Source organism: Trichomonas vaginalis, chromosome VI (assembly GCF_026262505.1).
Source record: "Trichomonas vaginalis G3 chromosome VI, whole genome shotgun sequence".
Taxonomy (NCBI): Eukaryota; Parabasalia; order Trichomonadida; family Trichomonadidae; genus Trichomonas; species Trichomonas vaginalis.
The window spans coordinates 7,885,039-7,912,232 of record NC_067208.1 but is presented as its reverse complement, the minus strand read 5'-3'; the positions used below and the strand labels follow the sequence as shown (position 1 = coordinate 7,912,232).

At 34.0% G+C, this 27,194-nt stretch overlaps 17 protein-coding genes and 4 pseudogenes across 21 annotated transcripts, besides 1 other annotated feature; 8 read left to right on the top strand and 13 right to left on the bottom strand.

The window, feature by feature from the left end:
• Positions 1-2,209: 2,209 nt before the first annotated feature.
• Positions 2,210-4,178, top strand: TVAGG3_0826030 (annotated as a pseudogene). Its single transcript has one exon. A coding segment is annotated over exon 1 (1,969 nt).
• A 389-nt stretch (positions 4,179-4,567) lies between these two features.
• Positions 4,568-24,555: a mobile genetic element.
• Positions 5,635-7,239, top strand: TVAGG3_0826020 (annotated as a pseudogene). The gene has a single exon. A coding segment is annotated over exon 1 (1,605 nt).
• Positions 7,616-8,152, top strand: TVAGG3_0826010 (protein of unknown function, DUF4106 family; the record flags this gene model as incomplete). The annotated part of the gene is made up of 1 exon (XM_051248299.1): positions 7,616-8,152. One exon carries the CDS (start codon positions 7,616-7,618, stop codon positions 8,150-8,152), a length of 537 nt encoding a protein of 178 aa, XP_051083774.1.
• TVAGG3_0826000 (uncharacterized protein) lies at positions 8,329-8,955 on the top strand (the record flags this gene model as incomplete). The annotated part of the gene is made up of 1 exon (XM_051248298.1): positions 8,329-8,955. The coding sequence occupies one exon, from the start codon at positions 8,329-8,331 to the stop codon at positions 8,953-8,955; it is 627 nt and encodes a 208-aa protein (XP_051083773.1).
• Positions 8,986-10,220, top strand: TVAGG3_0825990 (annotated as a pseudogene). Its single transcript has one exon. A coding segment is annotated over exon 1 (1,235 nt).
• TVAGG3_0825980 (protein of unknown function, DUF4108 family) lies at positions 10,258-10,677 on the top strand (the record flags this gene model as incomplete). The annotated part of the gene is made up of 1 exon (XM_051248297.1): positions 10,258-10,677. One exon carries the CDS (start codon positions 10,258-10,260, stop codon positions 10,675-10,677), a length of 420 nt encoding a protein of 139 aa, XP_051083772.1.
• On the bottom strand, positions 10,694-11,146 carry TVAGG3_0825970 (uncharacterized protein; the record flags this gene model as incomplete). Its single annotated transcript, XM_051248296.1, has 1 exon — positions 10,694-11,146. The coding sequence occupies one exon, from the start codon at positions 11,144-11,146 to the stop codon at positions 10,694-10,696; it is 453 nt and encodes a 150-aa protein (XP_051083771.1).
• TVAGG3_0825960 (P-loop containing nucleoside triphosphate hydrolases family) lies at positions 11,183-11,545 on the top strand (the record flags this gene model as incomplete). Its single annotated transcript, XM_051248295.1, has 1 exon — positions 11,183-11,545. A coding segment is annotated over one exon (363 nt), but the record flags the coding sequence as incomplete, so codon positions are not given.
• Positions 12,071-12,565, bottom strand: TVAGG3_0825950 (KilA, N-terminal/APSES-type HTH, DNA-binding family; the record flags this gene model as incomplete). Its single annotated transcript, XM_051248294.1, has 1 exon — positions 12,071-12,565. A coding segment is annotated over one exon (495 nt), but the record flags the coding sequence as incomplete, so codon positions are not given.
• Positions 13,655-14,593, bottom strand: TVAGG3_0825940 (organellar and viral DNA polymerase type B; the record flags this gene model as incomplete). Its single annotated transcript, XM_051248293.1, has 1 exon — positions 13,655-14,593. One exon carries the CDS (start codon positions 14,591-14,593, stop codon positions 13,655-13,657), a length of 939 nt encoding a protein of 312 aa, XP_051083768.1.
• TVAGG3_0825930 (uncharacterized protein) lies at positions 15,900-16,442 on the bottom strand (the record flags this gene model as incomplete). The annotated part of the gene is made up of 1 exon (XM_051248292.1): positions 15,900-16,442. The coding sequence occupies one exon, from the start codon at positions 16,440-16,442 to the stop codon at positions 15,900-15,902; it is 543 nt and encodes a 180-aa protein (XP_051083767.1).
• TVAGG3_0825920 (uncharacterized protein) lies at positions 18,661-19,002 on the bottom strand (the record flags this gene model as incomplete). The annotated part of the gene is made up of 1 exon (XM_051248291.1): positions 18,661-19,002. One exon carries the CDS (start codon positions 19,000-19,002, stop codon positions 18,661-18,663), a length of 342 nt encoding a protein of 113 aa, XP_051083766.1.
• On the bottom strand, positions 19,802-20,662 carry TVAGG3_0825910 (uncharacterized protein; the record flags this gene model as incomplete). The annotated part of the gene is made up of 1 exon (XM_051248290.1): positions 19,802-20,662. The coding sequence occupies one exon, from the start codon at positions 20,660-20,662 to the stop codon at positions 19,802-19,804; it is 861 nt and encodes a 286-aa protein (XP_051083765.1).
• TVAGG3_0825900 (uncharacterized protein) lies at positions 20,817-21,047 on the bottom strand (the record flags this gene model as incomplete). Its single annotated transcript, XM_051248289.1, has 1 exon — positions 20,817-21,047. One exon carries the CDS (start codon positions 21,045-21,047, stop codon positions 20,817-20,819), a length of 231 nt encoding a protein of 76 aa, XP_051083764.1.
• TVAGG3_0825890 (phage tail repeat-like family) lies at positions 21,094-21,678 on the bottom strand (the record flags this gene model as incomplete). Its single annotated transcript, XM_051248288.1, has 1 exon — positions 21,094-21,678. One exon carries the CDS (start codon positions 21,676-21,678, stop codon positions 21,094-21,096), a length of 585 nt encoding a protein of 194 aa, XP_051083763.1.
• Positions 21,698-21,850, bottom strand: TVAGG3_0825880 (uncharacterized protein; the record flags this gene model as incomplete). The annotated part of the gene is made up of 1 exon (XM_051248287.1): positions 21,698-21,850. One exon carries the CDS (start codon positions 21,848-21,850, stop codon positions 21,698-21,700), a length of 153 nt encoding a protein of 50 aa, XP_051083762.1.
• On the bottom strand, positions 21,870-22,271 carry TVAGG3_0825870 (uncharacterized protein; the record flags this gene model as incomplete). Its single annotated transcript, XM_051248286.1, has 1 exon — positions 21,870-22,271. One exon carries the CDS (start codon positions 22,269-22,271, stop codon positions 21,870-21,872), a length of 402 nt encoding a protein of 133 aa, XP_051083761.1.
• TVAGG3_0825860 (phage tail repeat-like family) lies at positions 23,245-24,114 on the bottom strand (the record flags this gene model as incomplete). Its single annotated transcript, XM_051248285.1, has 1 exon — positions 23,245-24,114. One exon carries the CDS (start codon positions 24,112-24,114, stop codon positions 23,245-23,247), a length of 870 nt encoding a protein of 289 aa, XP_051083760.1.
• A 514-nt stretch (positions 24,556-25,069) lies between the features above and the next one.
• Positions 25,070-25,658, top strand: TVAGG3_0825840 (annotated as a pseudogene). The gene has a single exon. A coding segment is annotated over exon 1 (589 nt).
• A 263-nt stretch (positions 25,659-25,921) lies between these two features.
• TVAGG3_0825830 (serine threonine-protein phosphatase family) lies at positions 25,922-26,164 on the bottom strand (the record flags this gene model as incomplete). The annotated part of the gene is made up of 1 exon (XM_051248284.1): positions 25,922-26,164. The coding sequence occupies one exon, from the start codon at positions 26,162-26,164 to the stop codon at positions 25,922-25,924; it is 243 nt and encodes an 80-aa protein (XP_051083759.1).
• An 18-nt stretch (positions 26,165-26,182) lies between these two features.
• On the bottom strand, positions 26,183-26,365 carry TVAGG3_0825820 (uncharacterized protein; the record flags this gene model as incomplete). The annotated part of the gene is made up of 1 exon (XM_051248283.1): positions 26,183-26,365. One exon carries the CDS (start codon positions 26,363-26,365, stop codon positions 26,183-26,185), a length of 183 nt encoding a protein of 60 aa, XP_051083758.1.
• Between the last annotated feature and the right edge of the window lie 829 nt (positions 26,366-27,194).

Sequence of the window (27,194 nt, the reverse complement as noted above, 5' to 3'; positions counted from 1 at the left end):
AATATAATAGAGAATCTAATTAAATCCTCAAGTAATGAGAAAGCATGATGATTGTTATAGTAAACTTTATTCTTTAATTGGTTCTTCATCTTTCTGCTTTGATAAAATTTCATCATATTTCATTTAAACTTCGACAGATTATTCAATAACTTCTCTGTGTCAACATCATGTGAGACTGTTTGCATCTCATCCAATGTCATTTGTTTTATCTTTGTTTCTTTTTGATTTTTTTTGTTTTTGTTTTTGTTTTGTTTTGTTTTGTTTAATAAGTTTCCTGTAATGAAAAAACGCATTTTGGTATCGATTATCTTCTGCGGAATTTGAAATAGCGTTTGTATTGAATTAAATCTAAATTTTCTGTGAGATCTAATTTTTCTGTTGGATCAAGTTTTAGTTCTGTTGAACATGAGCTATGTGAATGAATATTTTCTGGATAAATTGAATTGGCACTCTCTGTTATTGTGACAAGTCCACTTGTACTAGGATCAGATATATCAAAGTAACATTTATTAACTTGAATTTTATCGGCAATTGCATTAAAATATAGCTCTGTGATGGAATTAGCATAAAAGCTACAATTAATGAAATAGATATTACGAATACTGCTCGCCATGTTCTTACCTTTAATTTTGTAGTAATTACAAAAAACAATTTTAAATTCAGTTGATTGTTGTCCTTGATGAGATGTTTCAGTACCATCTGATGTATTGTTTGAAAATGTTGAATATGTTACGTTTGAGTTGGTTATATAAGTAACATGATAGGAACTCCACGATTTTATTTTTGAATTTGAAATATTAATTGATTTCATAGTTGTTTCACCACAAAACAAATGAATATTACCAAATGCACCAGATGTATTAGAACAACTTGAAGAAATAGCTGAATTAATGACATAATTCTTCTTTGTAGATTCGAGTGAATGTGAAACATAACAATAAACACCTTGAGATATTGCTATAGAGCCAAAACTGCAAATTCGGTCTTGAACACATTCACCATTTTCAGATTGTACGCATAATGCATGATAACCGCCATTAGCCGTTTCTGGGCCGTTATATCCGCATTTGTAAAATGAGCTTGTGTCAATGAGAAACTTAAGACCTTTGCTATATTCTTCTTTGATTAGAATTGCTCCTTCAGTAATAAGATAAATAAAGTAACAGTTTGAGATGTAATAGCTTTTGTCAGGAGAAATCTTGAGATTTTTGTTTTGATTTCTGTACTGTATGTATTCAATTGATTGTTCATAGAATTCGTCCCAATCCTTATGTGAAATAGATCGAAATATTTCTAACAAAAGCATGTTCTAAATGATACTCCTATTGATATTTAAATGAAATCCTTTAATAATAAAATGTTTTTTGTAAAGTGTCAAAAAATACCAAAATTTTCAGATTGTTGCAATATTTTGACCTCAATGAATTTTATATATTTATAGGGATTCCGTATGGAGAAATAACGATGGGATCTCCAAAATCCAAAAAAAGCTTCTCCAAAATTGTAAACCCAAAATGTAAATTTAAAAATGTCATTTTTGAATAAACGTATTTAATAAAAAAATTTTTGAATCATAGATTTAGAATTATTTTACCCCAAAATTCCATTTCCTTATCAAAAGAGACTCCAAAATCATATATATATTCCATAAGGTGTAAAATATAGTACTCTCAAAATCTTAGGTTCGGCCTCAGAAAAATTTGTAAACGAAAATTTTCTGTAATTAAGTAATCCATATTATTCTAATTAATATTTTATAAAAATATAGTTTGAATTAAAATCGATTATTTTCCTGATTGATTCCTATCCAATGATATAAAGTGTACTATATTCATGGACATAAGAATAAAAACATATTTATATAGTATTGTTGACTAATTTCATATTTTCGGAACTTTTTTGTTGACATTAATGATAAAAATATAGATTTAACATTAATGTATAAGATAATCATTATTAGGTCAGGTATGAGGGGCTTCCAGGGGCTGCGCCCCTTCTAGCCCTAAGAATTTTGCCCAAGACCCAAGAGGAGGACCGAACCCCAGCCGACCAGCCGGTGATAAAAACCAAAACCGTTTTTAAAAAGTGACAGACAACTCCGTTTTTTAAAAGTGACAAAACCGTTTTTCACTATATAAGAGATATGCAAACAAAAAAGTGACAGCCGCATGTTTTAAACTACAAAAACCGCTTTTTAACTCCACTTAAAATGCCACGTAAGCTACGTAAGAATATACGTAAGAGGAAGAGAGCATTGAAACATCCAATAGTAAAACTGACACCACAACAACAGTTGCAACAACAAATTATGAATGACCCCACTATGTTGCAACAAATGTCAAGCAACCCTATGCTTTTAAACCGAGTTATTGGTGCACAGAGTGGAGGTTTAAGAGCGGCACTTTTAGCGAAAATGGCAGGCTATGGTGGAGCTGCAGACGGAACAGCTTATAACCCTCAAAGTCAAATGAATTTGAGTTCACTCAAAAATCAAATAACAGATGTCAAAAAGTCAAACATAGACATACAGAAACAAATAAGTGAAAACGAAAAGAAACTAGAATATGACAGACACACAAAGAAACTCAATGAGTTAAACGTAGAGAAAAAGAAGAAAGAAGAACAACTGAAAGAACTAAGTACAGAGGAATATGCGAAAAAAGTGTCAGAAAAAGCAGCAGAAGTAGCAAAAATGGAACAAGATGTTATAAATTTGAAAAACCATACTACTCAATATAAAGTACTGAAAGATGAAGAAATAAAACAAAAAGCCCTGAAGACATATATGGATAGCGATGAGTATAAAAAAGAAGTTGAAGCAAATGTAAAGGCAGAAAAACTTTTACAGTTGCAAAACCAAACCGTACAGTATGAAAACTTAGCACAAGAAAGTAAAAATAACGACGCAGCCATGCAAAAGGCAATGAAAAGCGCAGAATATATAAAAGCTAATAATGACTGGTTAGATGCCCAAGCCAACGCTAAAGCAGCCCAACTTATAGGGTCAATAAGGACAAAAATACAAGCGGATGAAGACAGTTCAAATGAAGCTTTAATGAATGCTGACTTTAAGAACGCCTTCGAAGCTCTTCATAGTAAGGTGAAACTAGTGAACGACTTCTCATCTGGAAAGAAACTGAAGTCTGAAGGTTTCGACAAAGAGTTAAAAGAAGTAGCACAAAATATGACGAAAATAACAGATGCAGCAACGAGACAGGCAGTTCAAAGTGCCTATGACGCCGTTAGAGCAACTGTTGTGGAAAGTCAAGAAAAAGAGTTACAACAGACCAAAACAGACCTAGTAAATGCTTTCTTAAAAACGAAAAGTCAGGTAGGACATTATGCTGCAGATGGAACATATGTGCCAGCTGGTGGAACTTATATACCACCAAACCCTCCAAGAGAAGCACCTGCACCAGGACTACCTAAAACATTTACATCGTCACATGGACACAGACACAGGCATGCACCAAAACCAACACAACAACCAACAGTTCAAAATCCAGCACAACAACAACAACCAAAACCAACAGTTCAAAACCCTGCACAGCAACCAACAGTTCAAAACCCTGCACAGCAACCAAAACCAGCACAACAACAACCAACAGTTCAAAACACTGCACAACAACAACCACAACCAGCACAACAACCAACAGTTCAAAACCCTGCACAACAACAACCACAAACAGAGCAAGGACATAAAAGAAGTAGAGAACAAGGAAACCAAGAATTCTTAAAAATGCTTAAGGAAGATTATGGTTACCCAGATACTCTTGACTTTAGTGACAGATATAAAGAAGCTATTAGAAAGTTCAAGGAAGGAAATACTGACCCGAACCTATTTAGCTTTATGGTTCAGCACCAAATGGGATATAATCTTAAACCTGGAAAATACAAGCTCGCTAAGGATATGATTTAATAGCATATCATCCAAATGACATGAATGAATTTACTCCGAGATATTTGGTGTCAGAGCTAAATGATAATTCAACTCTCTTCATGAAACGCGTAAAAAATAGAGACGGAACGAAAGAAGAAAGGTTTATGAGTCCGGATGACTTAGATAGGGAACTTGTTAAAAACGGTCTCGGAATATATGAAATGCCAGCAGATGAGGTACAAGAAACTCAACAGGAAGAAGTTCAGATACAACCAGACATGGAAGAAATAGTTCAGCAAACAACAGCTAGAAGAGCCTGAAGGAAACGAACAAGTCCCTCCTTTGGAAACTAACTTCACAGAACTAGATGAAGATTTGGAACAGCCGAAAAATCTTGACCCTCAACAAGAGTATGAGGTGAATATGGAATCTTTCCAAGAGTCTAAGAAAAATTCGGCTGACATAGTAGAAGAATATCGAAAAATGTTCGCCGACATACAAAAGACTCCAACATCAGATGAAAATATTCAGCATAGAATGGAAGTACTGAAAGAAAATGTACGCAAATACAATAATCCTTTTTACTTACGACCATATAACGTTCAATCTTTGGCTGAACTCGGTGAAAATAAAATGTTAAATTTCAACAAAACATATAGAAATGAAACATTGTTTAAAGTTCATTCAGAACCTAACCAATATGGAAACAAACCTACTTTTGTTTCTGCAGACTATGGAACTACAATGAGATGGGGTCATAAAGCTAATCCGGATAGGTGGTTCATAAACTTACAACCACAATTCCAAGAAGTTGTAGACGCAATGGAAGTGAATGGTGAACCAGATATAGCTGGTATTTTCAGCGCGGCTTTAATGCCATTGAAAGATATGAAAGATGCAGATATTTTGGACCAGTATGAAATGAACATGGCTGATGGAAATATAACACCTGACGTTCTAGAACATTTATCTCAAAGAACTACACAAACCATAGAGATGGTATATTTGGTGAAGAGTTTAGAAAGAAAGTTAGGGAGAGAGAAGGAAAGAACCTATTGTACATGACCTTGCAAACGAAAGTTTGCAAAATGTCATAAAAACTTACTTTGCAGACAATGAACCGAGAAGGGATGAATATTTAAGAAAACTCAAATGGACAGTACCAAATGAAATGTTAGTATTGAAAAACATGTTCCATGACAAAATAAAACCAACTACAGAAATAAATGACGCAAGACTGAAACATTGGGTAAAAGCTTTCCCATTCACAAAAGATATTATTGGTAACATGGAAAGAAAACCAGAATGGCTACAAAAACATATATTTGGAAACGAGCTTATTCCATATGGACAAGCTCTGTTTGAAGAGCTTGAACCGGAAACTCAGGAAAGAGTCATGCAAACAATACGCGAAGACTCAAATACAAACTATGACAAAATCTTTCTAGGATATAGGTTACCTGAGATGGGCGACCAGAGCCCAAAGGCAAAAAGGACATGGGAAATTTACAACATACTAGGTGAACATGAGGCAAAGATGCTACAACTTGAAGCAGAGGGCAAGTTACCAAAAGCGACACCAAAGAAGAAGAGTAGAACAAAGTGAAAGTAGTGAAGAAGTAACTTCATCTAGTGAAAGTAGTGGCAATGAAGGAAAAAGAAGAGTTAAAAACTCAGTCAGGAAGAAAGTATAGCTTGGTCCGAAACAATTATGACACATAAATCCAACTATTCTATATTTTTACCCATATGAAATGTACGCCGCTCAGAATATAACGCCAACAGTTTTGGATGCCATGAACGGAAATGTTTCCGAATGGTATAACGAATGCGACAATGCCATTAGAAGGTCAGAAATAGTTCCTGGAACTTACGAATATACAACTGCTGTTTCTTATGGAAACGTAGGTGAGTTTGGAGAAGGTTCTTCAACAACAGTAGATATTGCTTGCGACAGGTTTCATATTATTTCTATTGACAACTCATTCTTATACGTGGAACAAGACATTGAAATAAAACCTTCTGCCAAGTTGTCTGACAAGAAAGGTTGCAATGGAATTTTCTATGTCGGATACCAATATGCTCCAGAAGTTTTCATGGGATATAAGATATATTCTAACTCTGACTTAGTTCAAACAGTAACATGGGCAAACTATGAATGGTTCGCTTGAGAAACTCAGTACAACCACAAGCTAGAGAACAAACAGACCAGTATGCAACTATTGAGAAAATAAGAAGACTTGACCCTAACGTTCCAGAGTTTATGTTAACCTTTCTGGTTCAGATGGAACTGCTGCCACTAAATTAAAACTGAAACTTAGAGTTCCTTTGTCATCTTTCCTCATCTTCAGGTTTTTAAGATACTTGCCAAACTGGGCAGGAAAAATTTCTATCGAACTTACTCCAAGCAAAAATAACTTAGTCATTGCACCAACACAAGACCCATTCACTCTTACAGACGTAAAGGGAACAAATAAAACGTCATTCGCCGAATTTTGCAAAGACAAAGTTGACTTAGACTTTGGTTTCTCAAACCTCAACACTGAAGTAAACTATTATTTCAATGCTGCTGAGATGCTTGGGACCCAGTTAAGTTCACATGCGAAAAATTTGAATGCAAGAGAATAGAAAGCAGACTTGCAGTCTATATGTTGGACCCAGATATTTCAAATGCTTTAGCTGCCAAATATATTGCAGTTCCACTTATGTTCCCTATACACCAAATATCTGTCAAAGACTTTGCAGGTGAAGTTGGAAACCAAAGTGCTGACCCAGGTGCAAGAACAGATATTGCTTTAACAACTGCAATGAAACATGCAGATACTATGTTTGTACTGTTCAGACGAACTATAAATGACTATTCTTGTTTCTACAACCCTGGTATTAAATATCATATAAACATAGATGGCAAATATTATCCAAGAGAAGAATATTCTACAGTTGAGGATATGAGGTCATACAACTTGACATTAGATGCTATGAACTTTAACAACAACTTCACAACAACCATTAACCCTGAAATGCAAAGTTCTATTATGCCATATGTGAAAGTATGGACTCATACAGGAGGTCAAAAAACTCAATATACAAATGGAGACCGTTCAAACTTTTGGCTTGGCATTCAATTTGCTGACTCAGAAGACTTTATGGGTGGTATTTCAACTGTTGGTACTGTACAAATACAATATACTGGTGACAGAGACGGTCCAGATGAATTGAAAGCAAAGAAGTTTACAAAACCAATAGCACTTTTCACGGAAGATGCTCTTTTGAAGATTCGTTCGATGAAACCTGCTGGGGCTCCTCAGATTGGCATAACGACAGCTTCCATCGAGCAGATTTTGGCAGCAGGTCAGTAAGTTGTTCTTGAACTGACTTCTCTCCGTCAAATATTGACAGTACGCCAGTTTTGACATAATATTGTATTATAAACTTTCCTTTAGTAATATCGGTCAATTTTGAAGTTATATTTTTGTCTGCTTCAAGAACTTTCACCATTTCAGTTATACCAACTTTCTTTGCTTTATGAAAATATTTTGGTTCAGCAAATATTGCTATTCTATAACATTTTCCATTGTTTGTGTAAAGAACTATTCTGTCAATGTATTTGTATTGTTTGTGAGTATAAACTTTGTTTTGCTTCAATTCAAAGAGATATCCGAATACGTCCATCTTTTTATTCTAAGTAAAATGTCATTTCCGAAAAATAGAAGCGTAAGTGTTTCAAAAGGTTTAATGGCGGTGGCAGATGTGAAGTTAAATTCACCAACTCAAACAAACAGTCAAAGTGTTATTGTCAATGTCAAAGACAGAGATGTTGAAGTGGGGAAACCATACGAAGACGAAGATGGTATAACAATTGTTCCTGTAAAAGAACAACCAACATATCCTGAAGTTAACAGAGACTTAAGTTCTGTTGCAGATATTCGAAACGACTACCAACAACTGAAAGACAAACTTCAAACTCAGGAGAAGATTTGTCAAGCTTTAAGTATAATGTTAAACTTGGTCGAACACAACCCTGTAAAAGTGAACTCATATGTCATTGCACCTCATGAAGTTTTGAAAAAACTATTGAAACTTTTGACAGAGGCAGACGATATAAACATCAAAGAAATAGAACCCGACATTAGTTGCTGTGGTGTTTCATATAATGTCATTGACAAGATATACGTTATGAAAGGAGGTGAAACGTTGAACTTAAAATATAGTTTCCCAGACGTTATAAAAATATTTGACGACCACAACATTTCATTAAAATTTATTTGCTAAGTAAATGGCAGAAGACATAATGGTTTATACTATTACGACTAAAAACCCTGAGTCATATAATTCTATAACAACAAACTTACAAAGTCCTCAAGGACGATATTGTAAACTAACCTTAAACACAATGACGACTAAAGCCTGTTTTGCTCTTTTGACACCAGAAGACTTTATTGTTGTGAATGGTAAAAAAATACTCCTTTGAAGATACTTACTCAGATATACCACCAACAGGTTTTGTTGACTTATTTAATACTTTAAGTACGGGTGTAACATGTGCTGCAACTAGAGCAGGTTTCATTATGTTTGGATGTCCGACTGAGTTTACTATAAACGATATGAGCTATAATACAAAACTTATTTCTGGTTTTTACTACCAACAGTTTCCTATAACAGGAAAAGGTGTCATACAAGGAATGTCTATTCCATTGACATTAAGCACACCAATCTTATATATTGTTTCAAACTTAGGTTCAAAGTGTTATTCGAATGTCGACAGAAACTATTATGACCAAAAGATACTTATGCGTATAAACAATACTTTCTCTGCTGGTTTGCCTATTGTTCATTCGAATGCAGAATTTTCAACCTTAGTGAACTCAAACACTTTGGCAAGTATAACGTTGACATTAGTTGACGCAAACTTTGTTCCTGTAAAACTTTTATGTCCTATGTATTTGTCAATGACGGCAGAAAGTTTCGAATTGGAAGATGCAACTGGTGAAAGTATTGTATTACAAGAACAACTTCAACAACAAATAGCTCAAGAACAACAAATGCAACAAATGGAACAACAAAGTCAAGAATAAAAAAATAATATTTTTTTTATTTTTATAAAAATGTACAGAATAGATGTTTCAGATTTTTATGACTTCCAAGCATTCAGAAATATGTGTCCATTTAGAGACTATAACAAAGCAGTCGAGAATTTGAAACGTTTGGTCATTTATGTTGACTCTGCCCCAGAATGTTATGTCATGAAAGAATGGGATGTTGTCTTTAACAAACCAAGAGCAACAATAGTGTCTGAACAAGAATGTAGACAGAAACTTAAGAAAATAAAAGTCGTACAAGTTGGCATGAAGATGTTAGATGCTTGGGATATCTTATTGTCAAAGTTAGAAGATTTTTCAGTTCGAGGTATAAAGTTCTATACACCTTCTCCAAACTTCTATTCTATCTTCACTGGATATAAATATGAACAAGTAGAATGGAAAGAAAATATTATAGAAGCTTGGTTAGACCATGTCAAAGAAATTATATGCAATGGAAACGAAAAGGTTTATGAGTATATCTTATGTTGGTTTGCAAACATCTTACAACATCCAAGTGCTAAAAATGAAACTGCTCTCATTATAATTGGAAAACAAGGAACTGGTAAGAATACTTTCTTTACAGATATTTTGTGCAAAACTGTTAGAAGGTTATTCGAATCCGAATATGACAAACTTAGAAAACATCTGTGGCAAGTTTAACTCTTCAATTGAGAATATGAAACTTATAGTTTGCAATGAACTTCAAAGTATAGATACAACAAAAGTTTTGAACTCAGATGCTTTGAAGAGTCTTATAACAGATAAAGTTGGAGTTGTTGAAAGAAAATATAAAGACCAAAGAGTTTGTGAAAATGTTGCAAACTTCATTATGGTTTCAAACAATGCTGTTCCGATGAAGTTAGAAAGTTCTGACAGAAGATATGTAGTTGTCAGAACGTCAGATTCTCATATGCAAGATACAGAATATTTTGACGACTTAGCAGAAACTTTGACATCTGACTTTTACAACCACTTGTTCTCATATTTTATGACATTAGATATTTCTAAGTTCAATCCAAGACAAATTCCACATACCGAAGAGAGACAAACATTGTTAGAAGCAAACAAGAGTGTATATGAACTGTTCATAGATGAAACTGACTTTGTGTCATTAGATGAAAGGTCATTGTACGATTCGTATAAACAATATTGTCAAGAATATGGTTATATGACAGCGTCTAAACGAACATTCTTGGCAAATGTCAAAAGTCTTTTAGATGTTCAGAATGGTGTATTACAAAGAAAATTTTTCTGAGTAAATTTTAAAAAAAAATATTTTTTTATCCGATAGAAAAGATGACAAAATTCATCTCAGTAAACAAGTACATGTCAGGACTTAAAGAAGAACTAGACCCATTCACATATTTGAATGTTTACTTCTACCATTTTGAAAAGTCTTCATTCAGCAAAGTTTGGAACATCGAACCAGTTAAGTTTGCTATTGTGACTAAAAATGGTGCGAAATTTGAAGACTTAGACATAGAAGGTTTGTTAACAGTCAAAGAAAGTTTTGACAGAAGGTTCTCAAACCTTAAAGAAGGCAAAGCATACAAACTTGTTATACCTTATGAACCAAAGAAAGCAGACGACTATGAATATTATGAGTCTAAGATAGTTGAAGTTCAAGGTAAATTGGATAAAAAGATTTTAGAGTCTAAGCCAGTGTTTGCCCCTAAAGAGGAAGAGAACATTGACATTGACCCAGAAATGTTCTAAAAATAAAATTTTATTTTTACATGTCAAATTTCTTTTTCTCTGGAACTGGTTCAGGTTCTTTCTTCTCTTCTTCTACTTTCTTTTCTTTCTTTTCTTTCTTCTTCTTTTCTGGTGGAGTTATGTCAAATTTGGCGCAACCATATTTATGTAAAAGTTCTTTGTCCTTTAATAGCTCATCTATTCTGTTTTCTATTTCATCTTCAAGAACGGCGCATGTATCTTCTTTGCATTCTAAGAACTTTTGTTGGACTTCATCTTTCCAATCAGCGTCATCTCTGTCAACAAGTCTGTCATTGACAAATTTTAAGACTGCTCTTTGTAATGTTTTATGGTTCTTGTCATATTCCCAGAAACAGAACTTTAGAACAAATTCACCTTTCTTGTTTACACTATGTAAGATTTTATGGTCGACAGATGTTTTGCTGTCGAAAAGCTTGTCTCGAATATAGATAGCGAAATCGCTAGACATTTTCTAAAAGATAAAAATTTTAATTTTTCTAAAAATATGTTAGAAAAAAAGTTTGCTGACATTGACAAGAAATTTGAGAATGTTTTAAATAAGAACAAGAGAAAGTTAGAAAATGCTCAGATAAAGCCTATACATGACAAGTTCTTATTTGCTCAGAATGGTATAACAGGTCTAATTGCACCACCTGGGTCGGGTAAGACTTTCACTTATCTTAAAATGGCTGCACAACAACAAGAACTAGATGAGAAGAACCCATTCTATGAGTTAGTAGTAATTTGTAGTACTTCTGGTCAATTTGACCAAACCGTCAATTCGTTCAAAGATATTATAAAGAAGTCTAAGTTAGTATGTATAAAGGATACTGAGTTGTTAGATTGGATAAAGAAGTACCAAAGAAGAGTTTTGAAGTATAATGCTATAAATGAGTATATAAATTCTAAGTTTAAAGAACCTAATGAGGAAATGCAGAGAATATTAGACAAACACCACTTCAGAAACAAACAGAAAGAGATAGAATACATTTCGAAGAAATTGCAATCTTACGATTGGAAGACATACCCTCATAGATGTCTTCTTATCTTAGATGACTTTGCTTCTCATCCTTTGTTAAAGAACAGAGAACAAGACATGTGTCGAATTCTTAAGAAGCTCAGACACTTTAACATTTCAGTCGTAATATGTGTACAGACAGCAAAGAGTTTAAGTAAGGATGTTAAAAGAATACTTACTGACATAATACTTTTCCCCGGATTGTCCGAAGACGATTTCATGGAACTTATGAAAGAGTCCATGGCAGGTAAGTTTGACAGACATGAACTATGGGAGAAGTACAAAGTCATACAAGACCCTCATACTTCTTTCAGAATTCATATCTACGCAAACAAAGTTCAAATTGTAAAAAGTCAATAAAAATAAAGAGTTCATTTACTCTGCTTGTTTGAAGTTGTCAAAATACTCTGTTATTTTTTCTTTCAGTAGCGGTAAGTCTTCTTTGAATGTAAGTATTGTACAACCTTTCATATCATAGTGTGTTTGAGGTAACGTATCTTGAACTATTTGTTTCACATCTTCATTCGGTGTCATTGAAATCGGTAAGTTTTCACGATAGAACCAATTTCTGTCAGATTTGTAAATCTTAGCAAGGTCGTAAAAGCTTTTGTTGTTTCTTCTGACTAAATGCAACATAACCATATCTTTATCTTCTTCATTTTCCATCTCTTCAGTATAAATCATATACTTATAGTTCTTTTCCTTTCCTTTTGGTACCGAACGTGGTATTCTTTTCTGAATGCTTTTGTCTTTTGCTTCAAGCTTGTTTTCCATCTCTTCACGTTCTTGTCTATGAATTTCGTCAAGAAGTCTGTAAATATACCAAGCATAACGAGGCGAAGCCCACATTGCAACAGCATTTACAAGAAGTCTATGTACATAATATCCTCTCAAACCGTTTGGCAATTTTTCACGATTTTCATAGAGTTTTGGCGACTGCAGTTTTTTACTTACTCGCTGTTCTTCACTGTTTTCAGAAAAAAGTATGTCTCGCTGTGCTTCGCTCAAAAGTTCTTGTGTGCTTTGGTTCCTAAACCAGTCTTGTGGTTTCTTAGTATCTGGAGCAAAACATGCTGTCAAAATACTTTGCATTTGGTACATATCGTCTTTGACCGAACGAATGAGACGGAGTTGTTTGTTAAACTGTATGTACTCGTATTCTTCATTTATGGCTTCATGAACGATAGCAGTTGTTGTGTTCTCTGTTGTTGACATATCTGTCTTTACATACAAAATAAAAAAATAAATAAAAATAAAACTAACTTTATTTTTTCTATCTTAAGGAAATTCATGAATTTCATAGAGTTTTGGCGACTGGGTTTTTTTACTTACTCGCTGTTCTTCTCTCGGTTTTCATAGAGTTTTGGCGACCCAGAAAAAAAACGGTCTCGCTGTTCTTCTCTCGGTTTTCCGAGGGAAGCAATCTTATGCCATTTTACTCAGATTTTTGTGCTGAATTCAGTAAAAATAATGTTTAGGTGAAGAGGTGAGATCTAACCTGTTTTCTCACCTGTTTTCTCACCTCATGAATTTTCATGATTTCTTCGTACATGTTTTGTCAAACATGAACGTACATGTTTTGTCAAGACTTCTTCGTACATGTTTTGTCAAACATGAACGTATATGTTTTGTCAAGACTTCTTCGTACATGTTTTGTCAAACATGAACGTATATGTTTTGTCAAAACTTCTTCGTAAATGTTTTGTCAAGACTTCTTCGTAATGAGCGTAAATCAGACAAAAATAATGTTTAGGGTAGAAGGTTAGATCTAACCTGTTTTCTAACCTGTTTTCTCACCTCATGAATTTTCATGATTTCATCGTACATGTTTTGTCAAGACTTCTTCGTAAATGTTTTGTCAAGACTTCTTCGTAATGAGCGTAAATCAGACAAAAATAATGTTTAGGTGAAGAGGTGAGATCTCACCCGTTTTTTTCACCCGTTTTCTCACCTGTTTTTTCACAAGCGTTTTACATGAATTGTACGATGTATATTTGAAATCCTAAACAGTTTTGTAGCTTCTATTTCTTCTTTTAGTACATCGAATGTTTTAACTATGCCGAAAGTTTCTTTATACTTCTTCTTGACGTCAGATAATAGGAAATCGTCAGCAGTTGGATAGTTTTTGTTCAGAAATTCTAACATGTCCATTTTATCTTCTGCTGGCTTTTCTGCTTCTTTCTTTAAGTCTGCATAGTCGTTTCGCATACGTTCTATCTCTTTGACGGAGTAGTTATATTTCCTAATTGCTGCTTTACATTTAGAACATTGCGGGTTCATTTTTGCGTTATATTCTGAAACCTTACCTGCTAAAACAACTAAGGCGTCAATGGTTTTCTTTAACTCAAAAGCTGCTGGTTTTATCTGTTTGTTCCATACTTTGCCTCTTCTATCTTTATCTCTTATTTCCCAAACACATTCAGCAACTAACGAAACAAAGTTGTCGTAGGTCTTAAATTCTTCAGATTTATATATGTCAGAAACATTCTTATATACCATGTCGCAATCTTTGTCCATAACCTTATGGTTGCAATGAAAACCAAGGAATTCATAATTTACCTTACGTATGAACTTCTTTATTTCTACTGAGTCAGTTGGTTTCACTTCAATTTCGTCGAATTCAGGAATAGTGAGTTTTTGTTGTTGGATTTCAGGTAGTTTAGGCAAATGGTCAATAATGTCCTGCATTTCATAAAGATATTCTTCATTTGTTTCATCTTTCGCACTACAGTCTAAATTACTTGTTAAAAGTTCTTGCTTTATCTTCTGGATTTTTGTTTCGAAAGTATATGAAGAAGGAATGAAGCTTTTCATTTCTACTAACATAGATGTTGGATTCATGACTAACGAGTTTGGTGCTGTTGTTTGAATTGTTGTTGTGCCGATTGTTGAAATCATATCTTTACATACAAAATAAAAAAAATAAATAAAATAAAACTAACTTTATTTTTTATTTCGGGAAAATTCATGAAAATTCAAGAGGGTAGAAATGAGGGTAGAAAACAGGTTAGATCTAACCTTCTACCCGACATTCTCGTCAAATACAAAAAAATACAAAAAATGACACTTTTTCATTATATAACTGTTATTTTTTGACGAAGTGAAGAGTAACACTTCGTCAAAAAAATCCCTGAAATCATATCTTACATACAAAAAAATACAAAAAAATGACACTTTTTCATTATATAACTGTTATTTTTTGACGAAGTGAAGAGTAACACTTCGTCAAAAAAATCCCTGAAATCATATCTTACATACAAAATAAAACTAACTTTATTTTTTCTATCTTAAGGAAATTCATGAAAATTCATGAGGTGAGAAAAGAGGTGAGAAAACAGGTGAGATCTCACCACTTCACCTAAAATATATTTTTGTCTGATTTACGCTCATTACGAAGAAGTCTTGACAAAGCATGTACGTTCATGTTTGACAAAACATTTACGATGAAATCATGAAAATTCAAGAGGTTAGAAAACGTGTTAGAAAACGTGTTAGATCTAACCACTTCACCTAAAATATATTTTTTGGTGTAAATTTCCTAAACTGACTGACTGACTGACGGCACAAAGTGGCATAACGAAAACATTTACGAAGAAGTCTTGACAAAACATTTACGAAGAAGTCTTGACAAAGCATGTACGAAGAAGTCTTGACAAAGCATGTACGTTCATGTTTGACAAAACATGTACGAAGAAATCATGACAAATCATTTACGAAGAAGTCTTGACAAAACATTTACAAAGAAGTTTTGACAAAACATGTACGAAGAAGTCTTGACAAAACATGTACGAAGAAATCATGAAAATTCATGAGGTGAGAAAAGAGGTGAGAAAAGAGGTTAGATCTAACCTCTTCACCTAAACATTATTTTTGGGTCATTTACGCTCATTACGATGAAGTTTCGACAAAACATTTACGATGAAGTTTCGACAAAACATTTACGTTCATGTTTGACAAAGCATGTACGTTCATGTTTGACAAAGCATGTACGAAGAAGTCTTGACAAAGCATTTACGATGAAGTTTCGACAAAACATGTACGATGAAGAAGTTTTGACAAAACATTTACGTTCATGTTTGACAAAACATGTACGATGAAATCATGAAAATTCAAGAGGTTAGAAATGAGGTTAGAAAACAGGTTAGATCTAACCTTCTACCCTAAACATTATTTTTGGTGAATTCAATAAAAATAAATGGTTCATTTACTCACAATATTTTTGTACAAAACGACCCCAAACTTTTAACTTCTTTTCTGCAGCTTCTAATGCTATCTTAGCGAGTTCATATTCTCTAAATTCTCTCTTTAAATCTTCTTGTTCCCATTGGTCTAGTTCGTATGGAGAATCTCTATAACCATAACATTTCTCACGTTCATGTTCTAATTGTTTTCCGCACATTTTTCCAACTTCTTGTTCGAACAAAGGTTTAGCATTCTCTACTGTATCTTCGAGTTCTTCTTCATCTAACTTCTCATGAACTTTCTTGTCTATGGAGTCCATAATTTTTCCAACTGCTATGCAATATTTTGGTGAAGCCCACATTGCTATATAGTTTATAAGTCTTGGGTCTACATACGTTCCTCTAACCTGTTTGATTTCATCAGGAATTCCCGCATGAATTTTGTATAAAAACCAACCGCCGGAATTCCGGCGGTTGCTATATTCTTCACAAAATGCCTTATAATACTCTTCCCAGGACTTATTTTCCAACAACTTTCTAAAGTCTTTCCTAAACTGCTGACACATATTTGTTGCATTTATATAACCATCCTTGTCTCTACGTAAGACTTCAATACCGTTATAGGTGCCATTTGTGAATGTTTCGCCATTAGATTTGTTCGTGAACGTCTGTGCTTCGACTGACATTTCTGTTCTTACATACAAAATGAAGAATAAATAAAATAAAACTAACTTTATTTTTTCTATCTTAAGGAAATTCATGAAAATTCATGAGTTTTGTGTGTTTTAGACCATGTTAGAAAACAGGTGAGAAAACGTGTTAGATCTAACATGTTAACATAAAATATATTTTTGTCTGATTTACGCTCATTACGATGAAGAAGTCTTGACAAAGCATGTACGTTCATGTTTGACAAAGCATGTACGTTCATGTTTGACAAAGCATGTACGTTCATGTTTGACAAAACATTTACGAAGAAGTCTTGACAAAACATGTACGATGAAATCATGAAAATTCATGAGGTGAGAAAAGAGGTGAGAAAACAGGTTAGATCTAACCTTCTACCCTAAACATTCTCGTCAAATACAAAAAAATACAAAAAAATGACACTTTTTCATTATATAACTGTTATTTTTTGACGAAGTGAAGAGTAACACTTCGTCAAAAAAATCCCTGAAATCATATCTTACATACAAAAAAATGAAGAATAAATAAAATAAAATTAGCGTTATTTTCTGACTTTCACAAAAGACCAAAAATAAACGCTTTACATGTATTTTTCAGCAACTTCGTCAAATAATTTTATAGCTTTATCTATCTCATCTACTTCAAACGTTTCTTTACCTTTTATGGGAGCACCATACATTTTCTCAAAAACTTCAAGTAGTTCTGTTTCTGCAGCTCTCATATCATTAACGAACACAACCTTGACTCTATTGACTGTAGAGTCATATCTTTGAGTTATATTATATGTTCTTCCTATCTTATATCTCTTTGTATTGAAGTCCTTCGGTTTCTGAACGATGTAAAGTAAGCCTTCACTGCAACGTTCCGTATCGAATGAACCATATGTTATGAAGTTATATCCAACAACTGGGTCTAACCATAACAAAACTATTGGTATAAGACTTTTGTCTATAAGATATGCTCTTGTTCCATGAAATGCTACTGATATCATAAGCTCAGGATTTCTTGTCAAAATTTTCTGAGTAGAAGCAATTCTAACCCAGTCCTTCGGTCTCTTTCCAGATGGAGATAAAATGTCTGACAAAGAATATTTGTTGTATTTCTTTGAGTATCTTACGTTTAAATCACCTATTCTAACCAATTTGGTGTCATTGTCTATCTTTTTAACTGTTTCAAACTCAATGTTTGACATATATGTCTTTACATACAAAATAAAAAAATAAATAAAAATAAAACTAATTTTATTTTTTCTATCTTAAGGAAATTCATGAAAATTCATGAGGTGCGAAAAGAGGTGAGAAAACAGGTTAGATCTAACCTTCTACCCTAAATTATATTTTTTGGTCATTTACGCTCATTACGATGAAGTCTTGACAAAGCATGTACGTTCATGTTTGACAAAACATGTACGATGAAATCATGAAAATTCAAGAGGTTAGAAAACGTGTTAGAAAACGTGTTAGATCTAACCACTTCACCTAAAATATATTTTTGTCTGATTTACGCTCATTACGATGAAGTCTTGACAAAGCATGTACGTTCATGTTTTGTCAAAACATTTACGATGAAATCATGAAAATTCAAGAGGTTAGAAATGAGGTTAGAAATGAGGTTAGATCTAACCATCTACCCTAAACATTATTTTTGGTGTAAATTTCCTAAACTGACTGACTGACTGACTGACTGACGGCACAAAGTGGCATAACGAAAACATTAATATATAAAATTCATGAAAATTCAAGAGGTGAGAAAACAGGTGAGAAAACGGGTGAGATCTCACCACTTCACCTAAAATATATTTTTACTGAATTTAGCAACAAAATGAACGAGGTCAGGATGTATGTTGCTGAATTCATTCATAACACCCTTTGTAAGCTCATAAAATGCTTGTTTTGAGGTCGAGCCACTTTTGGCTCCACCGTATTCTTTCAACCAAAACTCAAGAATTTCCCGCATGAATTTTGTATAAAAAGCAACCGTCTGAATTCCGGCGGTTGCTATATTCTTCACAAAACATTTACGTTTAGTTTACGAAGAAGTCATGACAAATTCAAGAGGTGAGAAAAGAGGTGAGAAAAGAGGTTAGATCTCACCTCTTCACCTAAACATTATTTTTGCTGAATTCAGCAACAACTTTCTCTCAATTGGAGCTGTGGCATACTCTTTGCGTAAGCGGTTCAGACCTTCTTCGAACTCTTGGTCTCTCTTCGATTTGGATTGAGATTGGAATTGCTGGGGTGGAGCTTGCTGGAACATCCAAGGGTTGGGGCAGTAAGGCATAGGCTGAGGAGGGTAGTTCGGGAAGCCTTGTAGTGGGTAGTAACCTTGAGGTGGAAATTGGTAGTAATTCGGAGGTACTTGCTGGAACTGAGGTGCAGGGGCTGGTGCTTTAGGTTCCTCTGGTTTGGGAATGGACTGGGTTGGTGGGACGTCGGACATTCGTTTGTGGCTTAACCGTCGGACCACCAACGATAAAAATCTCTGCTACTAGCAGTACTTTTACTGACAGTAGCAGTACTTTTACTGACAGTAGCAGTACTTTTACTGACAGTAGCAGTACTTTTACTGACAGTAGCAGTACTTTATCGTCGAAAACCCTCTCAAATTTTCCTTTTTACTGACAGTAGCAGTACTTTTACTGACAGTAGCAGTACTTTTACTGACAGTAGCAGTACTTTTACTGACAGTAGCAGTACTTTTACTGACAGTAGCAGTACTTTTACTGACAGTAGCAATGGTCGAGGTCGAACCTACCGACGAGGCAATTTACCTAATTGAAATTAACGAGCTTGTTAAAGACTACTTGCGCAAGGTCATGAAGCCCAAGGTCAAGTTCACCACTATTTCTGGAAGGGCTGCCTTGAATCTCGAGATTTCGACTGGAATTCCAATTGACGTACCAGACGGGACAGCCTACGACGACATAAAGCAAGCAAAGAAGGAAGCCATTATAAAGTTCTTTGCAAAGCGCCCATGGATACAACTTCCAAACAGAGAGAGTCCAATTCCACGAATTATACAAATTCTCAGAGCACTGTTCCACTTCTTTGGTCAACCATTCTACATAACTACAGAAGGCGACATCCGACCAGTTCAGTAAACATCTCATTTTAACTTCACTTTTTTTATGTTTTTTGTGAAAGTGTCAAAAATAAATTGTTTTCATGAGTTTTCTACGATGTTAGAAAAGTGGTTAGAAAACGTGTTAGATCTAACATGCTAACATAAACATTATTTTTCAATACTTTTTCAGCACTTTTCCGTAGTTATATATGAAAGACAATTCGAGATAAAAGTCATAGTACAATGGAATAATATGTTGCACACCATTTGTTGTGAACCAAACTTGAAAGTCAGAGAAACTGTTACTAGGTGGTTCGTAGAATTTAGAAGCAAAGTCATAAAAGTCCTTACCAATACATAGAAAACTATTGTTGCTTGAACTGAAACTTGCATGACACATAACATTTTGAGGGTCAAACACGTTTCTATAAACTGTCAAATCTGCTGGTGGAAGTATAAATTTAAATGGACCATCTGGTGGTAATGGTTCGTTCTGGTTTAGTAACCGAAGAAATTGTGCCCAAGAACGTTTGTCTACTTTCCAAAATAAAAACTCTGTATCTCTTGGAGGGTTAATTTCAATCTTTTGAAATGAAACGGTGGAGTTCATCTTGTCATATTCTAGTTTCAGATAGTATGTTCCATTTAGTAAAGAGTCGTATTTTTCTTGAAATTCCCAATAATATTTGTTCATTTGAGTTTGAAAGTCATTTAGAGTTTTCTCAAGACTTTCGTCTGAACGAACTGTAAAGATTCTCATTTCGTCAAATTTGTCTATTAGACCATCAGAACCTTTATACTGCCCATGAAAATATACTGCGAACATAAATGCGTTAGTTCTATTTGAAAACAAAACTCTTCTAAATGCTATTGCCTTTGCATCTGAAGGACTTTGAAGCCAACGAATTGGATAGTCAAACCTGTATGCTCGGGATGAAATTTCTTCATCTGAAATAGTCCTACCAGCATTTGTAAAGATATAGTCTAACGGTTTTGTATCTGCTACTTTTGTTCTTTGTTTTTCAACCTGAAGCATTTAATATATGTAAAAATATATTGTTTTAAAATGGTATGCCATTTCATATTTCTCATCTAACAAACAAGTTTCCCAACGGTCTTCTCCAACAAACTCAGCGTACATTTCAAATAAAATAAAAAAATGTCACTTTTTTTAAAATAAATTTTTTATTTCATGCAATGTTTAACACATCGAAAGGCATGTTCATAAGACGTTCTTCTTCTAACCTCTCTAGTCTGTTTGGATAATTGGCACGTGCTGTTTCCAAATCCATTTCGTAGCGAAGACCAGACAATTTGTCATAGACTTTTATGGGTCTTCCCTTCCTATATTTAAACTTCTTCGAAACTCTCCAACCATATCTTTGTAACTCTGCTTTTATTCTAGCAGACTTTCTATCCATTCTATATGGGGGCATTTTTATAAAAATAAAAAAATATTTTTTTTCTTTACTTTACATAACCACCTGCTGCCATAAGTCTTTGACGCCAACCCATACCAGCTAATGAAGGTTGACTTGGTTTAGTTTGGAAACTAAACTTTGGTTTTGGTTTATCTTCAGTTTTTGGTTTTTCTTCTTCTATCGGTTTTTCGTCACTTTTCGGTTCCTCTGACTTTACTTCACTTGCAGGAACAGTTGTGTCGTCAACATCTTCATAAATATCATATGCCATTTGTTTTTGTTTTCCTTTCAACTTTTTGTGTTTGTTGTAAAGTTTAGAATATTTCGACTCTAAGTCAATGAGATGTTCTATAATGAACTGTTGGTCAGTGAAGTAAACTTTTCCATCTGTTGTCTCGAAAGCTCCTTCAGACTTCAATATTTTATTTGTGAGAGTCTGTTTCTTTTTTGAGATACTAGCCGTTCCATTTTTATGAAAAGTGACTTTGTAGTTAGGGTTTGTATTTCCAGACCTGGCACTTTCTATTATTGAATTTTTCTCTTCATCTGTAAGTTCTTTGACGGGTTTTGACAATGGTTCTGAACTTTTTGTTTGTGGTGTCAAATCTACCGTTTCAACTTCTTCGGTCATTTCATCTCAGTAAAAAATTTTAGTTTGGTTTGTTTTCAACTGGTTGTTTAGGTTTTTTAAGTCGGTCTAAAACTTCCTGAGGTATAGGAAGAACTTGACAAACACGTGGTGTAACTGCTGGAAGCCGACAAATCCATCTTGAACCCATTTGTCTCAATGCTGTATTGTTCATTTCATCTCAATAAAAAACTTTACATTCCCCACGTTTGAGGCGGTTGAGGTTGGTTATTGTTTACCCATTGTTGTGCATGGTTATATCCTCTGTTAAAGAATCTTTCACCTTGGTCCATATAGTGTCCTGCTTGGTTATAGTAGTCATTTGCTTTGTTATAATAGTTTCCTGCTTGTCTTCCTACATTGTCCATCCATCCTTGAACTTTTCCTCTTGTTTCAGGATTTGGAATAAGATTTGTTGCATCTCGTGCTACATCCCAACCTTTCTGTACAGTTTGTATAATAGGTTGTGCTTTCTCTTTAAGTATACCTAATGTACTCAAAATCTTCCTTCCAATTCCAAATGCACCTCTAGCTATTGTTCCCACTGCGGGCAAAAATCTGGATGCAACTCCTGCTAATGCGCCAAATAAACCCATTTCTTATGGGTTAAAAAATGACGAATCCAAACAAGGACCCCTATGTTTCTAAAGCGACAAAGAAAGCACTCATGGTAAAAATCTTTAGTTCAACACCAAATGCTTGGTTTATGGATATCTTGGAAAACATTCCGAGGTATAGAGAAGATGGACCACCATACTGGTTAATATTTGTTGGTCAAAACACAAGATACTGTGAAGCCATACCATTACAGTCCAAAAATATTTTAGATGTGAAAACTGCTTTGACAATATTCGTTGATAAATACCATCCAACAAAACTGACATCTGACTATGAAAGTTCTTTCAAATCAGATGATGTAAAAAACTATCTGCGTTCAAAAAATGTAAACCAATATTTCATTGTCGACCAAAACCATTCTGCTCTTGGTGTCATTGACGGTTGTATAAAAATGTTAAGAGACTTAAACCAACCACAAGGTGGTGAAGCAAATGAAATGTCATATGACGACAAGTATAGACACTTCTCCATGGCAAAGATGAGACAAGTTTTAAATATTTACAATAACCGTAAACAAAAAGGTTTGGGAAACCACTCCCCCGAAGAAATGAAAAACAACCCCGACTTAGAGAAAGACTATATATTTAATAATTTAGTCAAAAGAGACAAACAAGAAAGAATGCCGGGCTTCAAACTTCAGAAAGGTGACAAAGTAAAAATAGAAATACCTAAACGCGACCCATATGAAAATACTATTGACTATGACAACAATGGGAACCCGATAGGTACTCACATTCGTGTTCGTAAAAATAGAAGAAAGCATACAAGAGAATATTATGAAGTTTTAGGCAAACATGGCAAAATGTACACACTGCAAGCAGAAGATAAAACTACTATTGCCAGACCTCGTTTCAAACTTGTCAAAGTTCAAGGTGGTATACTTTCAAAGACAGTTCCTAACAAATATAAGACAACTCCTGACGAATATGCTAAAGAAGTTGAAAATGACGACTAAGCATTTCTATACCATGCGTAAACTGTCATGTAAGGTGGCATGTATTCTTTACTTTGTCCCGTTGTTTGCGTATATCCTGTAACGCGATGTGTATGGTTTCCTCCTCCCTCAGTGTTACTCCAGTAACAATTTATAGCAAACTTAACGTTGTCTTTAACATCATATCCTTTACCTTTTGTCATTGCTGACCAATCCCAATATCTATGCTTATGCCAACCTGCTTGAGATGTACTTAAATCTATGTAGTGACTGTGCGCAGGTAAATTTTCACCTGAAATCGTTTTACTTCCACCTGTTTCCTTTGAAGAGTTTGCACAATACAAAAACCTGTCGACTATTTGTTCCCATGCACCAACACCAAACATTACTTGAGGACCTCTTGCATCCATAGATGTATAAATAGAACCTACTGGGTTCATTAAATCAAACATATGAGATATTATAGGATTGTCTCTTTTGAACTTAAGATATAGTGTAACTATTTCAGGTTTCTTCTGGTTTGTGTCAGAATATTTTTTATAATATAATCTTATGTTTTCAGGGTAGGTAAAATCTTGACTATAATATTTATTTCTGTCATCTGTATAATAATATACTATTCTCGTTTTTTCTATTGCATTATATCTTTTATATCTATAATAATCTAAATATAATGTTAGTTTTTGTTCATCTACATGTGGTGTTCTGTCGTCATCTCCATAGTCATAATAATATGGTGCTGGAGCTGGGTCAGGCAATGTCATATCTGTCATTTCATAAACTCGGAAATATTTCTTTTGTTCGTCTCCGTATAAGTTTAAGTAGCAGTTGTTGTCTAATGGAACTTTAACTTGTGTACCATCGTTCTTTTTATAGCTTACATACATTTCATTGTTATTTTTCGGAATGAGTTTATACCGTATACCATTTTTTAAGGAATGTACAAACTGCCATCTAAAATATTTGTTTTCTTCATTGAAAGAAAAGTCACCAACAATAGTTTCAATATTTTTTGTTCCTAGCAAACTTTGGTATATTTCATTGACATATGTTTTATCTGCTTTATTTTCAAGGCTAACGTTTAAGTCTGTTATTTCAGAAGATGTATGTGTATGTCCAACGGCACTTTTCCTGTTTAAGGTTTCTTGTAAGTTTGTAATATTTGCAATGGTATGTGTATGTCCAACGGCACTTTTCCTGTTTAAGGTTTCTTGTAAGTTTGTAATATTTGCAATGGTATGTGTATGTCCAACGTCACTTTTCCTGTTTAAGGTTTCTTGTAAGTTTGTAATATCAGATATAGAATGTGTATGAGTCTTATCTGCTTTTGTCTCTAATGTTTCCTTAAGACTTGGTATTTGGTTAATATTAATGTATATGAGTCTTTTTAGAATATTCGTTTTCAGCTCTTGTCACTTCACTTGACATTTTATTGTCAACATATGTTTTGTCTGCTAGTTCAGGATGAGTATGTTCTTTTGTTGCATAAGCATTGTTAGCTCTTTCTGCTTCTTTTGCTATTGCATCGTCTCTACATATTCTTTGTCAGCTTTGTTGTCAACATCTGCTTTCAAAAGAAGTTCATTTATAGGTTTCTCGTTTAAAGTTCCTTTTGTTGGATTTATACAGACAGTATTGTTCTTATTGTCTTGAAACAGAAAACTCATCTGTTATAGGGTTTAATGTCAGTTTTAAGTCACCCCCTTTCAATGACTCAGATATCTTAGAATAGTTTGAAAAGTTTGTTGTGTTCTTATTTAGAGCTTGCATAATGAGTTGTCGGTTGTGTTGTATTTCTCTCATAGACGCTGTTTCATTTGACATTTTTATTATAGATAAAATATGCTTCCAATAGAAAAGAAAATTCTAGAGTTGCTACAACTAAACCATTAGATGAACTTTTTACTAATGTCGGTCAAAAGTTTGACTTAGATACTATAAAGCATGAAGGCTATCGTTTTGACTACCCATTAAGATGGTTAAGAGACCCATCTGTCACAAAAGCTATTGGCTTTCGTAGAATGAAGTTCATTTCAGAAGCCATACATGGTTTCCCATTTACGGTCGGTTTTGAAGTTCGATACTATAACAAAGAAAAACGTATGTATGAGAAATTTGAACAGGGAAAACTTTTACAAGTTAGTTTGCTTGTAAACTTAGAAACAACTCTTCAAGCTTTTCAAGAAAAAATAAACGATATCTATATCGAATATGCAAACCAGTATAACATTGACGAAGGAGAATACCATCTCGATATTATTTATGACAGGAAAAATGCAACTGTTAAAATCAATAAAATAGAAGACCTTGGAGAAAACGTTTATATTTCTACAAAATATAACAACTTGGCATGGTATAGATTTATGAGGATGTTAAATCAGCCTGCAGCATATCCAGTACACCCAGACTTTTATGAAGTCGAAAACCCTAATGGAACATATGAAAATATTTTCGACCAAGATGCTATTATTGTTCATGCTTCATTTTCTGGCGCTCAAAACTCTTTCTTATGCTTGGCAAATGACTTTTACGAAAAACCTACAAAGTTATATGAACCGCCGAGTGGAAGTATTTCAGACTTTCAAGTATGGTTTACTACAGATGGAAGAAAAAGAATAATTCCATTATACCATGCGTTTTACTTAGAACTTAGTTTCATATACAACTACTATCGAACGATAAAAATATAATTTTTTAATACGGTTGAGGTGTTGGATTTGGTTGCCAACTAGACTGTGGTGCAGGTTCAGGCTGTTGTATAACAGGAGCTTGCTCTTCTGGTTCAGGGTCTTTAGGTATAATACCAACAAACTGACCTACTCTTTTACCAATATTTTTGACACCGTTCCATACTCCTCTTCCGACAGATTTTATTCCATTCCATATACCTCTTCCAACATTTCGAAAGAAGTTTCCAATACTACTGAAGAAACCCATTTTACTATATGTAAAAATCTAATGTCCGCCTAGTCTCTTACGTTTCCTGTTGAGTTCCATAGCATTCTTTAACTGGAGCTCATACATTCTGTTTCTCCTCTGGTAGAAAACATATTCTGGGTCAACTCCTGTGTTCGCGTCATCTGCATAAAGTTGTTTATATCCCACTTCAGGGTTTGTATAAAACTCTTTCCATCTCATATTTGCATACCATGGTGGCAAACCTAACACAGCGTCATTTGACATGGCAGTTTGCATTTGTACATCTGTTGGCACTTGACCATAGTTTGCCATTGCAGTTTGTATTCTAACTTCATTTGGAATATTCTCTGGGTTTGGTTGTCCAGGTTGCTGTGCATTCGCTAAGTTCTGTGCGTCCATTTAATATTAGATAAAAAATATCTCTTACGAGTACATATACTGAACATTTGCAGGCATTGGTTCATCTTCATATTCTCTGTACTTTTCTGCCACGTCAAATAAATAAATGACACAATGGAAAAAACCTAAAACTAACAATCCGATTTCAAACCACATTTACTTACTAATAAAATTTCTTTATTGTGACACTTTTTCCGGTTTATAGGACCTCTCTCATATTCTATCTTGTCATATCTAAACTCATAGTCATGTATGTCCTCTAACCATCTCATAACGGTTTCCAAACCACTTTTATCGGATGTAAAGTAAAAGCATGGATGGTTATGTATAACGTCTAAAGTTTCTAAAGAGTCTCTCAAAGTCCAGTCTACTTGGTATTGAAAATCCCATGTGTTATAGAACGGCGGGTCCACTATAAAGAAAACATTTTCCTTGTCTTTATATTTTTCATACAACTCTGTCCAATGACATCTCACAAACTCTATACCCTCAATATATTTTTCTATGTCCTCTTTGAAAACATTTGTATAGTTAAGATATAAAATTTTGACATAAGTGTTTCAATGTCATGAACTCTTATAGCACCACTATATAATAGTCTAGCAGATATACTATCCCAGTCTATATATTCTGCTTTTTTCAAAACCTC